A 17,548-nucleotide genomic window follows, 5' to 3' on the forward strand; every position below is an offset into this window, starting at 1 on the left:
CTTCGCTAGAAACTTCATATTAAATACCTCTTAGACACAGCTTCAAGACGCAAAAATTAGGAGTTATTATTCTAGCAATATTTCCTTCCTTGAGGTTATTTTACCAGACCAACAAACCGCCAGTCACATAGTGGGACTGCTTAATAGGAACATAAAACTTCTAGACTAAAATCAAGGTTGGGTGAAAACAAAATATTGCCCCAAACCACTTCAGATTTTACCATTGCAATGGTTTTGCATTCATTAATTTATACACTTAAAGGATCAAAACTTAATCTGCTATAATATATTACTATAGAGTCTATCTTCTAAACTATGTGGTAATTTTATTAACAACTCTGTTGACAATCTGCCTTAAAAATGTTACTGCTGAAAATTCACATAGCGACTAATCACCATTGTTGCCATTTTATATTTGCATTTCATTTCTTGACTCACTAAATATAATGTAAATAACATCTATTAAAAGCCAGAGGAGTTTGACTTGAGTCCCGTATCTGCCACTAGCTAGCTCAGTGACCTTAGGTCAGTAATTTTATTCTGATACTCAGATTTTTTCTCTTTGATGTGAGGCTAATGCTATTTGCTGACAGCATAGTGTTGTTATCAGGGAAAAAATGGCAAGTATATTAGGGTAATACCCATTGTTACAACAACTAAACCACAGAACTTTATCAGCTTGGCCCAGAAGAATTTAATTTCTTGTTTGCATGAAGTCCAGTGCAGGTGCTCCTGGTCAGCAAGTGGATCTCCTCCATACAGCAATTCAGGGATTTAGGTTCCTTCTACCTTCAAGTTTAACCACCATCCCTGCACTTTATTCTTTGCACCTCGCCAACATAAAATCCCTAATCTGGAAGTGAGTTACTTCACTTCTGTGCACATGCTGTTGGCCAGGATGAGTCAGAAGGCAATAACTGCATCCAAAGGGAGCTGGCCACAGGTTGCCCAGTTGTAAGCTTCACTCTTGCTCCCTGCTATGTAGCATTGCATTGTAGGAATATGCCCTAATTTTTTTTTATGTATTCTACTGCTGATGAGCTAATGGATAATTTCTAGTTTGTGATTCTTAAACAAGAGGCACCTAATTTCTAGCATGAGTTCCATATTACAGAAAAGGAAGCATGTGAAATCCATATACCTTGTGAGGCTTTTGTTGCTGTTGTTGCAGGTAATTTTAGGTAGCCTTGTCGTTAGTGCCATCATCCTACACCAGCATTTCCATAATCATATTGAACATCCTCATGTTATCATAGAAAAGATGGCCAAGCAGTGATCACAGTTGGAAATGCAGTTGTTATTAATTCCCAATGCATGGTGTATACCACTGACAATATTTTGCTGATTTTCCCATCACATAGGCACCAAATTATGCTAAGTTGTAAATTAGATGTATTAAAATTCTGGTGCTGAAATTATTCAAGAATCATAGTAAAAGACATCTACAGATAAACTCAAGCTTCTGTTGCAGTATATAGTTATCAGAAGGACATCCTCTCTTACAGGACCAGCTAGTGTCCAGAGAAGAGCCCAGAGGAGCTGAAGAAAGCCCCAAGGAGACCATGCTAAGGAGATAAATGCTAAATGATCATTTCACTGTGCTACCTTTTGTGGTTGTAGGGGTCATAGGCTTTTGGCCCCTAAAGATTCACTGAAAACTCACTGTCATGAGAAAGATTGATTAATAGGAGAAAAGGCATACAAATTTATATAAAGTGTATGAAGCAAGAGCTTCTTATATAAAGCATTTATATAAGAGCTTCTTATATAAAGCTTATATAAAGCAAGACCTTCTAGAATGAAGAACCCTCTTCCAATAAGTTATAATAACTTATATTTTATCTTGAGGTTAAAGAAAGAATGGGAGCTTGTATCCTGGTAAGACCATTTATGAGAGGTGGAAGAAGAATTCTCTTGTGGGGCAATAAATGATAGAATGGGGAATAAATATTAACTTGTAAATAGCCTTCTCTGGAATGTAAGTGATCTTTGGAGGCAATTCATTATGTCTATAAAAAGGTCTACTCAGGTGTGGTTACATCTTGGTCTTCTTTTCTGTAACAGATAATGAGATAACGGGGAAAAGAAGAAAAAAACCATTGTTCACTTTGGTGGGTCTGGGTCTCAGGCAGAGACTTTGGGTAGTGGAGGGAGGCCAGAGAATCCTTGAGGCTTCTTCATTTCAGCATGTCAAAATGCCATATTTTGGGGTATTGGTTTTGGGTATTAGTTTCTGAGCCCCAACATAGTCTAGAAAAATGAATATATCTGGAAAACATACAATCACTTAATTACATTATAACTCAAATTGTTGTTTTAGATTAAGTCATTAAACAATCAAATCAACTTTCATTCCACTCAGAGAAAAAATACTGAAGTCCTGCAGTGGCAGCCGATGCCCTCAATCACTGCTTCTCAAACTTGAGGGCACAGCAGAGTCATCTGGAGAGTTTCATTGAAATGGATGGCTGAGTCTCCCTGCCCCTACTCTCAGAGCTGCTGAGTCAGTAGGTTTGTGATGGAGTTCCAAAATTCGCATTTTTTAATAGACAGAGTCTCACTCTGTCACCCAGGCTAGAGTGCAATGGCACAATCTCAGCTCACTGCAACCTCTGTCTCCCGGGTTCAAGTGATTCTTCTGCCTCAGCCTCCCGAGTAGCTGGGACTGCAGTCTTGTGCCACCACGCCTGGCTAATTTTTGTATTTTTTAATGTAAACACGGTTTCACCGTATCGGACAGGCTGGTCTAGAACTCCTGATCTTGTGATCTGCCTTCCTTGGTCTCCCAAAGTGCTGGGATTACAAGCATGAGCCACTGCATCCAGTCCAAAATTTGCATTTTTCAACAAGCTCTTCAGTGATGCTGATACTGCTGGTCTGGGACCACACTTGAAGAACCACTGCCCTATGCAGCCTGACTTCCTGTTCTATCTCTGTCTCATGTCTCTCCGTTTGGCCCTTTGCTCATCCTTCCTCAGGTTCACGAGCCTCCTTGCTATTTCTTGAACCCACCAAGCATATCCACATCTCAAGGCCTTTGCACTTTCTGTTGCCTCTTACTAGAACTCTTTGGCCAGATACTCTCATGAATTGCTTCCTTTTTACCTTCAGATAGCTGCTCAAATATCACCTTCTTAGGGACATCACCTCATCCCTATCCACACAATAAAAATTCTATTCCTGACACAGCACTTGCTATCCTCTTTCCTGCTTTTGTTTTTTTCCCTGGGCCTTATCATCTTCTAATACACTATGTAATTCACCTATTTACTTGTTTATCGTTTTCTCTCCTATCATGAAAGCCCCACAAGGGTGGTAAGGATTTTTATCTGCTTCCCTGTTGAGTATTCAGTACCATGGACAGTGACTGGCTTCAGCAGGTGCGCAGTAAACTATTTGTCAAAGAAAAGGCGGAGAGAGGCCTAAGAGAAGAAAGAATGGAGACAAAATTAAAATAATCTTAAGCTATGACAGAGTTTTGCTTGGAAGGCAAATCACTTCTCACTTTCACACAACCAGTTTACTGTGTAATTCGTGTGCAGTGCCTCTGTTTCACTGTATAGTTCTGAAAGTCTTTACTGCTCTAGTTGCCTTTATCTCTCTCATACAAGCATTATCCTCAGGTTCTTCTGGGCTTTGAGAGCCTGAGGTGGCAGGCTGTAAGTGAGAATCTGTAAGGGTTTTACAATAGAAGTGGGCAACTTCAGGTTTGGAAGGGAGTTGCAGTCAGAGGCTAGTTATTGTTGTTTTTGCTGCTATTGTTGGGCTCTCAGTTCATCTGACTTAGGCTTCACAAACCAAGCCAATTTTTGCCTTTCTCCCTTGACATACTTGCTGTTATGGGGAAGCAAATGTAAAGAGGAGAGCCGGAAGATGAGACTTATACACTATAGCAGAGGTTTCTATGCATGGAAAGTTCAATTTGAAGCTGACTTGTCAACAGGACTACCATTTCTATTTACTCAGAATGCTAGATTGTTTGGGGACAAGGCAATATCCAATGATAGATTCTTGAACACACCACGCATATCCACATCTCCAGGCCTTTGCACTTGCTGTCACCTCTTACTTCGAACTCTCTGGCCAGGTACTGTCATGAATTGCATCCTTTCTACCTTCAAATAGTTGCTCAAATATCACCTTCTTAGGGACATCATCTCATCCCTATCCACACAATATAAAAATTCTATTCCTCTGACACAGCACTCGCTATGCCCTTTCCTGCTTTTATTTTTTCCCCTGGGCCTTATCGTCTTCTAATACACTATATAATTTGTTTATTTACTTGTTTATTGTTTTCTCTCCCATAATGAGAGCCCTCGTACCGATGGTAAGGATTTTTGTCTGCTTCCCTGTTGAGTTTTCAGTACCATGGACAGTGTCTGGCTTCAGCAGACGCGCAATAAACTATTTGTCAAAGTGGTTTAAAAGAAACAAAAAAACCCAAAGAACTGAAATTTTTTAAATCTAAAATTGTAATACAACTTTGTAGTATTTAACTACTAAGACAGTTCCAGTCTTCACTCGTAACAGCAAAATCCCTTCTTATTTGGCCCTATCTTCTTCAACAGAAAAGTTTCTTATACCCAATACTATATTGTTTAAAATTCATATAATCAATGACATTAAAAGTGGGAAGCTTGCCAATTTATTTCTCCCATAACTTTAATAAATGGTACAGCTATAAGGTTTTCAAAAAATTGGTGGCAATAACTTATTTTTGGAAATAATTCAAACACCATTGCAGTTGGCCGTATGAAACCCATATTCTCACTAGGAGGTGGTCCTAGCATATGACCCTCAGATGGAAAAGAGCAAAATTAGGCAAGTTTGTGTGACCCATATCACCAATCTAAATATATCAAAATTAAGGTCATGTAAGGTTATTTGGCTTGTTGTGAAATTCCTATGCATCAGTTTTTATCTTCTTGAAGATTGAAGGAATGAAAGCAGGCTCCGATGTTGTTAAACTTGACAGTGTTTCCAATTATGATTTATTGAAGATCTCATTTTGATTGCCACCTGTGTGTACACATGCACACACACCCACAATACCATTTTCAATCACCTGATAAGTTTGATAATTAGATGATGACAACACGTACCATGCATCTCATAATTTGTGTTGTAAAGACTTCTAAAGTTGTATACACAATTATTTGGGGGGACGGTTTACCTGTTGTTGGGACATGTAGCTCCTTGCAATTGCCTTTTTAAGAGAGGGCAGAAGATCTCAGTGTGGTATCTTGAGTGGATGAGTTCCAGAAATTACAGCATTCCTCTGCCAACTCTATCAGAATTAGAGTTTATTCTTAATGTATACTGGAGCTGGCTCACATGAGCTTGTGAGAGCCAACTGTGCTCATCTTTAAAAATATTTTTTTCAATTAAAAAAATTTTTCAGCAATGCCACATTGGTAGCTTGAAATTAGCTGTATGAAAGTATTTGCACCATAAAAGTTGACAGATATTACAATCAGGATTTGTTTACCTTTTATCCAGAGCCAGTTTTTAACCCCTTAGCAGAATGCCACTGTTACTTATTGTGGTAGTTTGCAAACATAGCCCTAATTCTTTACATCTCCCAGTAGCCAATCATTGGCAATGTGACATTGGAGTTCATCCCTCTGAAAAGCAGACTAATTTCTCCATCCATTGAATCTGGTTTGGTCTTACAGCTTGCACTGGTTATACAAGCTAGTGGAATGAATCTTATGTGCCTTTTCCTAGCCTAGGTCTCAAGAAGTATTACTTCTGCTCTCTCCCAGAACTCTAATACCACTACAAGAAGAAGCCCATGCTACCCTTCTGAAAGATTAGAGTCCATGTGGCTATGCTAGACCAGTCAGTTTCCAGCCAACCCATAGCTCACTGCAGAACACATGAATGAGCACAGACAAAACCATAAGAACCACCCAACCAAACCCAGCACAAATTATCAGCCCACAGTATTTGGGGCCAAATAGATAGTTGTCATTTTAAGTCACTAAGTGTTGGGATGGTTTGATATGCAGCAAAAGCTAACTGATTGACTAATCTACTCATAATTTCCAATATGTTTTAAACAAAAAAATAACAGTGGTATTCCCAGGATTAAAATATGGGCCAGTATCTGTTTGGGGAATCCCAACTTCACTAAAAGACTTACTGTGAAAATTTATTAAGCTTTCCCATCCATTATGACCAGAAAGTAGATGGGCAAATTTGAATATTAGTGTCATTGGTGTAAAATATAAAAGAAAACTGGAGAATCTGGGACTATCTAGACAATGTTTCCAGATGGTGGACCACTCCATTCTCCTCTTAAATCAGTATTGCTTCAGCCACAGGAGCTGCTGCTGTTTCTAGAATAAGGCAAATCGTTTTCTTTCTTGGAGACTTTATCTTTGGTTCCTTTTGCCTGGAATGCTCTGTCTCAAGTTTGCAATACCTGCCCCTTCTTATCCATAAAGGCTGAACTCAAAACATTCTGAAACCAATATCTGTATCACAAGCAGACATGCAGCTGCTCTCCTCCAAGTTACACTGTCATAGTGCTGTCCAGTAGAAATATAATGTGAGGTAGATGTTTAATTTTAAATACCCTATTAGTCATATTTTGAAATATAGAAGAGGTAAAATTAATTTTAATTAATCTGTTCCACTTTATCCAAAATGTTTACCACTTTAATACATAACCATTATAAAATTATTAGTAATACATGTGATCAAAAAATAACGTGTGCAGTATTATTCATACCAGCTTTATTTATAATATCCAAAAACTAGAAACAACCAAACTATCCCCCAGTGGGTGAGTGGTTAAACAAAGTATGATACATGCATACCATGAAATGCTACTCACCAATAAAAAGGAATGAACTATTGATACATGCAACAAGGTATATGGAAGTCAAGGGCCTTGTGCTGAGACAGAAACAGGACCATTCCAAATGGTCATATAATCTATTATTTCATTTATATAACAGTCTCAATATTATACATTTGTGGAGATAGAAAATAGATTATGGGTTGCCAGGGTTTAGGGATGTTGGGGGTACTGCCGTAATGTGTGACTTTAAAAGGGTAGCACATCTTTGTGGAGATAGACTAGTTCTATACACTGATTGTGCTGGTGGTTGCAGGAATTAATACATGTGATAAAATGGCATAGAAATATATGCATACATTATACCAGTGACAAACTCCTGGTTTTGATTGTACCCTAACTATCTAAGATGTAACTATGGAGGGTACAACTCAAGTAAAGTATACATTTATATGTGCACATTTAAAAAAATTATTACAGATTCACAGGAAGATGTGAAGATAGTATGGAGAGATTTTGTGGGCCCTTCATCTCTATAACATTTTATTTCTTTCCTTTACAATAATCATAATAGCTGACAATTATGGAATGTTCATTCCATGCCAGGCAGTGTTTTATGTGCTTCACAAGTGTTAACTTACTAAATATCACAACAACCCTTTGACATAGACATTAATTAGCTGCACTTTATTGAAAAGCTGAGGCATAAAGGGATTAAGTAATTTTCCCCAGTAAGTAGAAAAGCAAAGATTTGAACCCAGAAGACTGACTCTGGATTTCACTGTGCTTGTTTTGACTTTTTTCTTCTATTCTGTAAAGTCTTCATCACCACTGCCTTGCCTATAGTGCTTGGTATACAGTAAGTGTGTAATTAATATTTGTGGAGGTGGAGAAGTGATAAAAACATACAGGGAAAAAAATCGAAGAGGACTGGGTCCTGTCTCCCACTCTGCCCCTGAAAAGCTGTGTGTTTATCTGGGTTCCTTAAAAGCATTTGAAATGCATGCCTGACAAATGCTGCTGATCTTACCATGTGCTGCCTGCTTGTTAGAAGCCAGGCTGCTTGAACCATGCACTGTCTTTATCAAGGGAAATATTTTGTCTCAGTGAGTATTCATTCAACAAATATCATTGCTCATCTACTATGTGCCAGGCACAGATAAGATCAAGATGAAAAGGGGCTTATGGCTTGCTGAGGAAGACCAACTCTGATTTCCAACAATGTTGGTAGGAAAGGATTTAGGCTTTCTGAATGCCAACTTGCAAGTATTTTAAAAAGTTTTAAACATGCTTGCTTTTATGGGCTGAATTCTGTCTACCTCCCAAGTTCATTTATTGAAATCCTAACCTCCAATGCCTCCAAATGTGACTGAATTTGAGAGGTAGGGATTTAAAAGAGATAATTAAATTAAAATGAGGCTATTAGTTTGGCTCCTAATCTAATATGACCCATGTCCTTATAAGAAAAGGAAACTTGGACACAGTAATATATAAGGGGAAGATGTCATCTACAAGCCAAGGAGAGAGGCCTCAGAAGAAACCAACCTTGGCAACACCTTGATCTTGGACTTCCAGTCTCCAGAAGTCAGAACAATATTTCTCTTACTTAAGCCACCCTATCTGTGTTACTTTGTTTTGGCAGCTCTAGCAAACTAATTCATATGCCTTCCCTCCATTGTTTCAACATCTGACAATCTATGCCACAAACCTGCTCATATTTATGCAGAATAATGCATCTAGCAAAGTTCTCACAGGAATGGTGTTTTTAAGGGCCCCAGTACTTAAATGTTAATCAATAAAAGAATCAATAGGTGAATTATAGTACACTCCATTTGATAAAATACAATGGAGACTTTAAGAAGCAAGTGTGATATGTGTGGTAATACAGAAAAGTAGCCAAGGTTTTCTTTCTTTTTTTTTTTTTTTAAATATAACAGCCAAAATAGGCCAAATGACTCAAAAAAAAAAAAAAAAAAAAAAAAAAAAAAGCAAATCTCACACATTGTACTTAGTGTGGCCATATATTTATGTATAGAAATTCAGGATGTGTACAGGGATAACATTAAACAAATAGAAAATGGTCCGGATTTGAAACTTTGAGATAGGAACAAAGTATTTGACTTTTAGCTTTTATTTTGTATGCTTTTTTTTGTTTGAACTGTCCACACCTGTGAGCTGGGTTAAGGGGTTTGGTTTTGTGTGTGATGAGAAGTCATAGAAAAACTTTAGGAGACTGAGCATAATACAGACACATTTTAAAAACACTGATCTGCCTATAGGGTGGAGAACTGCCTGGAAGGGTTAAGACCTGTGGAAGGGAAACTGAGCTCGATAACTTTGTAGTAGCCTAAGAGAAATAATGGTGGTGTGGACAGGGTAGATAGAATGTGTTCATGCATGTCTGTAGTTTGAAATAATCTTTTTTGCAGCACAAAAGACAAGGAACTGTGGTAGGATGTAAGAAGAAAGGTATTGGGGTCTAAGGTGGCCTCCCTGGGGAAGTTCCATTTGATCTGAGACCAGAAAGGAGACTTAGATGAGGGCCAAGATGAGGGGTGGACCTAGGCAGGGGAGGGAGAAGTTGGAGGGGATGGGGAGCTTTAAGGTAATGGGGGCGACTAAGGATGGTAAGGCTTAATGAAAGGAAGAAGGAATTTATGCAGTTAGAGAGGTACCAACTGGTGGTCTCCAGGAGCCTTGTGAGCTCTGATAAGGAGTTTGGTTTTGTTTTTAAGGTCAGTGAGAAGTCATAGAAAAGGTTTAGGAGAGACAATGTGACACGGACTTACACTTTTCAAAAGACTGGTCTGCCTACGGGGTGGAAAACTAAGGATCCAGCACTACAGGGTTCTGTGAGCCCCTCCCGCTGGTTAGGAGACAAGAAACTGTATAAATAAAAGACACAGACACAGCGATAGAGAAAAGAGAGTTTGGACGCTGGGGTCCACTGTAAACCAAATCGCGGAGACCGGCAGTGGTACCAAGTGCCTGGACAGTCGGACTTTTATTGAGTACAAAGCAGTGGGTAGGGAGGGCAGGGTGAGGTAATGGTGGTCAGTGATAGGGTTAGGTAAATCACGTGTCTTAAAGACAGGGGGCCCAGGAATTTTAAGTAGCCGAGGCAAGGAGAAAACCTAATGCATCAGTGCTCTTCGCATATTTGTCGGAAATATCAAGGACATTAAGATTATGTTACTATTATTAATTCTAATCTTTTAAGAAGAAGAGAAACCAGGTGCAGAAGCAGGGCGTGAGAGTAGACATGGAACGTGACCACTGAGGCACAGCATCACATAGAGACAGTTAAGCCCCCGGATGTCTGTGGGTTTCCCTGACAGCCATCAGGCCTTGCCACAAGAGCTTGGAGAAGTGGAGTTTTCTCCTAACTTCCCCAGGAAGGAGATGTTTTGGCTATTTTGGACATTTCCTTCCCTAGCTGGCTAAACAGCCGGTGCTTTCCCAGCGCTGGTGCTGCCGCCCAGCCGAGGCGCCCTCCAGCAGCCCTTATGCGGGCATGACAGGGAGCTTAGAGCATCCTGCCTTAGGATCACTTTGTTCACAATGTCACCTCAGTTCCATGCTTCATAACCTGATAGTCATTAGTAAAATTAAAGGTTATATTGAGTATGTATCTTTATGATGATGAGTAACTATAAGATTATATATGACTATATAAAGGAATAACTATGTGCCTATATTTCTAATTCTTTTCTAAATCAATATTTATATGAGAACAGGGTGAGGCTTCAGACCCTTGCCATAGCACTTGCGGGGTTTCTCCTCCAAGAGAACTGCACGACAGGGGCAAGGTTAGGTGAAGGGAAACTGAGCTGGATAGTTTTACAGTAGCCTAGGAGAGAAATGATGCTGACATGGGCAGTTGGTGTGGATAGTGCAGTTTCTTGGGGATGGTCTTGGGGACCCCCGACCTAAGGCTACCATGAATGTGGGATAAGACGCATTGAACTTTTAGCGCCGTAGTAGTTAGAGACTGAGCGTGAGCACATCAGAGAGAAGAAATCGTCTGCCAAGCAGATCTTTACTTCCCTACTAGGTGTCCCTCTGTCCCATGGTGCTAAAAGGCACTAGGACCCTGGCTCTGTCTTTCACCTGAGTGTGGGCCTCCTCATTGCTAACAGAGTAGCAGCCACTGCTGATAGCATATCACTATACATCTTGGAGATTTTGTCTCTGCATCTGTGAACTTCCCAGGAATATTCCTTCAGGGTATAGAGCTGTTTTGTGTTTTCCTTGTAAGTTGTTCCTTTATAACTCTTTAACTCAAACTTACTGAAGAGGTAGAACTCTATGTTTGACCATGGAAATTATAGTTGTGTAGGTAGAATGCAGTGTAGGTAGATTGATTCAGTAGTGGGTTTCCTCTCCACAATGCTCTTATTTAAAAACAGAAGCAGTATTAGTTCATTGATATTTTCTTTTCAATGCTTTCATTGAATGGCATAGCAACCACTGGGAAATTCACAGCGAGAAAGAGAATAATAAGACATTTCTTTTCTGCCTCTAAAAATACTTGGCCTAGCATTTTCAGTGCTTGTTCATGTATGAATACAGGCCAAATAACTCTTCTCAAATGATTTTTCTGAAATAATTTCTATCTTGCTTTAAAAAAAAAATGGTCATAGCTAAAGTTTCTTAAACTGTCAAGCAGACTTAGCCAACAAATGGCCAAATTATTTTCAAATGTATTTTATGCTCACTTTCAAAAGATGATGTATTGAGCTACTTATTGGTATAATTTCCTGCCACTAAAAACATTCCAGGCCTTCAACCAGATAGTAATATCACAATCAAAACTCCTTTGAGTTAGCACTCAATTGTGTAAGAGCTAATATAGTTACCCACACTGCATGTTGTTACTTGAAACTTTGAAGCAGCTAAAATAGAAACCTAAAAATGGCAAGCATCTGAAGATGCAAGGTAGAGGATGATAATCAGGGTTTTTGTTATGTTAGCTTTATCTGTATAGCAGTCTACTCCAAAACATAATGTTTTAAAGAAAAAAAAACATTTATTTGTGTCTTAATTCTATAAGTGGTACCTTTAAGTCCAGTTTAACTGGGTAGTTCTTCTGCTGGTTTTGACTAGGCTCACTCATGTGGATAGCTGCTGGGCAGCTGGCCAGCTCTGCTTCTCAGAGTTGACTAGTTGCTGGTTGGGGAGACAGGTGACTGGAGTACATGGTCCCTCCTTTTCCAGCAGGATAGCCTGGCTTCGTTTTCATGTTGACTGCATTTTCCAAGGACAGCAAGAGGGCAAGCAAGCCCCAGTGTGCAGGCACAGAGCATATTGGTGTCATATTTTATCTCATTGGCCATAGCAAATTATATATCCAAGTCCAGAGTCAGTATGGGAGAGGCCTCCGTGAAGGCATGGATACCGGGAAGCATGAAACATTGTGGGCCATTTCTGCAGTGGTCTATGGCAGCTGGATTCCTTTCCTTCTGTACACTTTGGCTTGGGAGTGCCCAAGGTGTAAGGTCAGCTGACTTGTATTTATTGACCTACTTGTAGTAAAATACTTTTATAGAATTGTTTCAAAATATAATTATATTTTCCAGAAAAGATAATATATCAACGTATTTGAAGTCCTCATAATCGTTCATCCATTTTCATTACAGCCCTTCCAATTTAGTGTGAAGTAACAACCAGAATGAATGCAGTGGGTTTTGATGGAGTCCAGGGAGTGAAGGCTGTGAATGATCTGATCATTGCTAAGAGAATATTTATCTAGGTAAAGGATGGAAGAGGAGCTTGGGAAAACTGGAAGGCATGGGAAGACCCTGCCTGCCACACAGGGATAAGTGTTTTAAAAGAAGTAACAGTTTTAACAGAGGATGAAGGGAGGTAGAGAAGGAAGAATGAAGAGAACATGCAGCTCCAACCCCATGTGTATTTACTGAATAAATGTGCTGCTTAGGGTGATTTTAGTCCATCAACAAATATTTCTTGAACCCTACTATAGGCCAGGCAAATGGTAAAGAAACAGCAGGAAGCATTTTTTCTCACATGAATCTTACATTCTAGTATTTAAAACAGACACTGAACATACCATTACACGTAATTAATTACAAGTGGATAAATGCTGTGAAAAATATATACATAGAAGGGTAGGAATATATTACCTACCCATTCTAGTCAAAGGGCTCAGATAAATCTTTTTCAACAAAGCAACATACAGGCCAAATCATCATCATCTTTTTTTTTTTTTTTCTGAAACAGAGTCTCACTCTGTCTCCCAGGCTGGAGTGCAGTGGCATGATCTCGGCTCACTGCAACCTTCGCCTCCCAGGTTCAAGCAATTCTCCCACCTCAGCCTCTTGAGTAGCTGGGATTTCAGGCACACACCACCATGCTTGGCTAATTTTTGTATTTTTAGAAGAGATGGGGTTTCACCATATTGGTCAGGCTGGTCTCAAACTCACGACCTCAGGTTAATCGTCCACCTTGGCCTTCCAAAGTAAAACATCATCTTTTGTAACACCCATGGTAGTGTTGTAAGGATTCTCAAAATGATAATGATTGTTCTATTCACAGCTAAGTAGATGCAGAGAGGAAAAAACCACTATCCAGAATCACTGTGAATAGGTGACCTACCTGGGATGCAAACTCAGGTTTCCTTACGTGTTTTCAACATCATAAAGCACATTTTGCCTATTTTACATATTTTCTAGAGGCATTCTGGCCACTGGCTATGTTTCACCTAGGTAAGCTATGTTGTTTCAAACAGGTAAAGTACACTGTAAAAAATTGTAAATATAATATATAGTGAAAAATGAGTCTTCCTCTCTGTCTTCTTCCCCTGGTTCCCTTCTCTGCAGGTAATGTCAGTCCAATTTCTTGTGTATTTGTCCAGAGGTGTATAATTAATACTTGAAGTACTTTACTTTGTGGCAGATGTTTTTGTAAGTGCTTTCTAAATATTTACTTGTTTGATCCTTTATGTGGTGAATATCATTATCAATCCATTTTTCATGTGTGCATGTATTCCACACAAATGTTTTGGATTTTAAGTACATACCAAACTTTGAGATGTCTTCCCCGGTGTCAGCTTTAATAATGCTGCATAACAAACACAGCTAAAATATCAGTGGCTTAATTACATACATTTTTTTCTCATTTGTGAGTCAGCAATATCTCAGTTGGGCTTGCCTGGTCTTGACTTCAGACCAGTGGTTGGGCTTGTGTCTGCCCTCATGCATCTCTCCTTCCAAGACCTAGGCTGAGGAAGTGTCAGCTACTTGAGAGAGAGAGATCTTTGTGGCAAGTGGCAGGAGCACAAGGAAAAAGTAGAAACACACAATGCCTCCAAAAACTTCCACCCTGAAGTTGCTAACTGTCTCTTCCATCCATAGTCTGTTGGTCATAGCAGGTCACATGGCCAAACCAAAGTCAACGGGGCAGGGAACTATACTCCACATGGCAAGTTTAAGGCGAGAACAACAACAACAACAAAATCGAATACAATTATCTAATTTACACACCCTGAAAATTCAACTTTTATCTTTTGCAGCTGGGATCTGGGGGAATAACGGAAAAGCTACTACCCTGAATGAATGAACATTTGCTTTCTTATGGTCTTCTGCTGACAAGATGTAAACAGCTGCATCTTTTCTATTTACATTTCCCAGGTTTCGGCATCATGTTTGGGAAGAAAAAGAAAAAGATTGAAATATCTGGCCCATCCAACTTTGAACACAGGGTTCATACTGGGTTTGATCCACAAGAGCAGAAGTTTACCGGCCTTCCGCAGCAGTGGCACAGCCTGTTAGCAGATACGGCCAACAGGCCAAAGCCTATGGTGGACCCTTCATGTATCACACCTATACAGCTGGCTCCTATGAAGGTATGGCGAGTGTTCCATCTTTGGGTGGGCTTAAGAATCATGCTTTTATTTGATGCACTGCATCAGCTTCATAAGCAAGCTATAAAATGCCTAATCCATGTATTTTTTAACATTCACAGATTATTCACAATTATTTAATTTAAAAAATTAAATTATATAATTCACAATTATATAATTTAAAAAATTATAATTTTTTAATGATTATAATTTTCACCATTTCTTATAAATTGCAGCACATGAAAAGGAACTTTGGCTTTAGATGTGATTTTTAAAAAATCAGACTTGTAAAATGGAATCACAAAATAGGATATTTGAATTTTGACTTTAAATGGTGTTTTTGCTAAACTTTATACAGAAGCATATTATCCATCCACTCTGGTTAATACTGGCAATGGCCTCTGACCAACATTAGATCACCTTTTGTTGTTTTTTATTTGCTCTCAAAATATTTAAACTTTGCTTTTATATAAAATGTATTACCGATAGATTTTAACAATAATATTTATAAATATACATACATGCATATATAGGCGTATACTTATATATGTTCTATTTAATCAAATATATGTGTGTATATACATATGCACATATTTATTTGTCTTTATAGCTTTCAAATTTGTCTCTTTATAGCCTAAGAGAGAGCTATTTCAAATAAAAGCAAATAATTTGAGTCCTAGAATAAGATATAATTTACCTTAAATATATAGCTAGGAAATTTTTGGCAATAATGTTTGTAAAAGTAATTACATGCAAGCAGAAAGCAGACCCCAAAAATTTCAGTTATGCCACTTTACTACAAAGAAAATCCAGGGATTGCAGTTTTCTTCTGCACTTCAGAATGATAAGAATTCTATAGACCATCAGGCAATTGCCCAAAAGTTTTGTATGGGAGTTAAACATCACTTAAGCTTATCATCATGTTATCCAATGGATCATTCCAGAGTTTCATAATCTATACAAAGCAAGAAGTTCAGTTTCTTCCCTTGCTCATTATATTAGTAGACATCTGTGCTATTTGAGTATGTTATTCTGTGTTAACACGACTATGGCATAAACTGTATTTAAATAATATGCAGAACCAATCTGAATGTATTTTTAAAGGGATGCAAAGAAAGAGCATAGCTGATACATTACGGAAAATGCTTTTGAAATATCACCTGACCTGATTAAATTAGAGCTGTGATTCCATTGCTCATGCATAGTACTGGTCATTCTATTCTGGTATTGAACATATGAGTCTGTTCTGCCCAAAGATCAATACAGAGTCTTACAATTCTGCATTTTGTGAGTTTGATTTTCTGGTAGGATTTCAAAACCTTTCAAACCAATAAAATATTAAGTATGCAAACAAATGAATATTTGAGAAGACAAATCTTTGGGAAGAAAAGGCAGCTGCCACTTTAAACAGATATCAATTGATGTTTATTAGAAACTGACTAATTAACCAACTCTACTAGTTTGTATTTGGCAATATCCTACTATTGAACATAATTTTCTCCCTGAGAGAAGGCTAACACTTCGCTAATGATCATATAATAAGGTGGGCCGTATCTTTAAAAAGTTAGCATTAGAAAAAATGTGCTTGTTTAGTTTCATTATTTTTCTTATAGCCCAAGATTTTACAAAACCTAGAAAATTCAATTAGCCGTGTGCGCTGAAAAGCCCTCTGCCATGGTGAAGGAAAAATTCCCACATGAAATTAAGACTTATTTTCTTACCCTGGAGTATCATTATCATTATCACTGGATAAGAAACATTCTAGACAGAAGCAGAGTCTTAAAGAACATTCTAACTGAAGACCCAGGACGTGTGCTGTCTTGTTAGAGTGTATGCGTTACTTGGTTAGAACAAAGTATCATTTACTTCACCATGGTTTTTCACTTGTCCAGATCCTAGCAGGTTCTGTTTGGCAACAAAGAAAGAGGCTCTCATCTTAGTGGTAATCCATCATGTTCAGTGGATCTGGGACTTAGAAGAACCTTTTACCTCATTTCTTCCATCTCCTAGGTGGGCTGGCTCATTATCCTTTCCTCTCTGACAATCAGTCCCACTGAGACTTACAAGATTTTCTGACTTGTAACCTGCTAAACCTTGTGCTTCTCTTACTTGCTTTATGGGCTTCCCAGCCGTGATGCCAAATGCGTAACTGTTTAGTCCATATGAAGTGAAAATATTAAAATGTTAGATATAGACTCTTAAATGCTGACTGGGTGATGACTGGAAGATACATCTCAAGTGTAGAGCAGGTCCTGGATTTCTGCAAATGAGACTTCAGGCATTATTGTGTCACTTAGAAAAAAAAAATAAAAACAGACAAGGAGTGACCAAAACAAGATCCAGCTAGCTCGGATCTCACTTATAAAGAGTAAAGTTAATCAAATGTCCTTACCAGGACACACCTCTCCTCTGTAGATTTATTTAAGCCAGGTTTTCTTCAACCATACAGTAGATCATAATCACCTGAAGAGTTTGATAAAACACAGAATGCTGTGCTCTATTCTCAGAGTTTCTAATTCAGTAGAACTGGGATTGGGCCCAAGAATTTGCATTTCTAGTAAGTTTCCAGGTGGTACTGATGCTGCTGGTCTGAGGATCACACTTTGAGAACTTTGATTTAAGCAGTATAAAGGAATGTAGCCACATAAGGTATAATAAATGTGAGTTTACACTGGCTGCGATTTCCAAACTGTCTGAAATTTAACCATAAGCCACAAGTTAGCTAGTATGCGTGTCAAAAGTTTGTGTGCTCAACCCTGCAGTATGTAGGCTAGCCAAGTTAACCTGAACACCCCAGGGAGAGGTTCCCTTTAAAACATTTGGCAAATATCATTGAGAAACTCCTTTTATATCTAATGTCATTTTGTCTGTAAGAACAT

At 38.5% G+C, this 17,548-nt stretch overlaps 1 protein-coding gene across 1 annotated transcript in view; it reads left to right on the forward strand.

The window, feature by feature from the left end:
* Positions 1-17,548, forward strand: part of PAK5 (p21 (RAC1) activated kinase 5) — a 273,491-nt gene that overhangs the window by 166,006 nt on the left and 89,937 nt on the right. The window contains exon 3 of the mRNA XM_003933206.4: positions 14,458-14,672. Within this exon, the coding sequence (XP_003933255.1) occupies positions 14,469-14,672 (204 nt within the window). The 5' untranslated portion in view covers positions 14,458-14,468. The remainder of the gene's footprint in view (positions 1-14,457; positions 14,673-17,548) is intronic.

The sequence above is a fragment of the Saimiri boliviensis genome, chromosome 9 (assembly GCF_048565385.1).
Source record: "Saimiri boliviensis isolate mSaiBol1 chromosome 9, mSaiBol1.pri, whole genome shotgun sequence".
NCBI lineage: Eukaryota > Metazoa > Chordata > Mammalia > Primates > Cebidae > Saimiri > Saimiri boliviensis.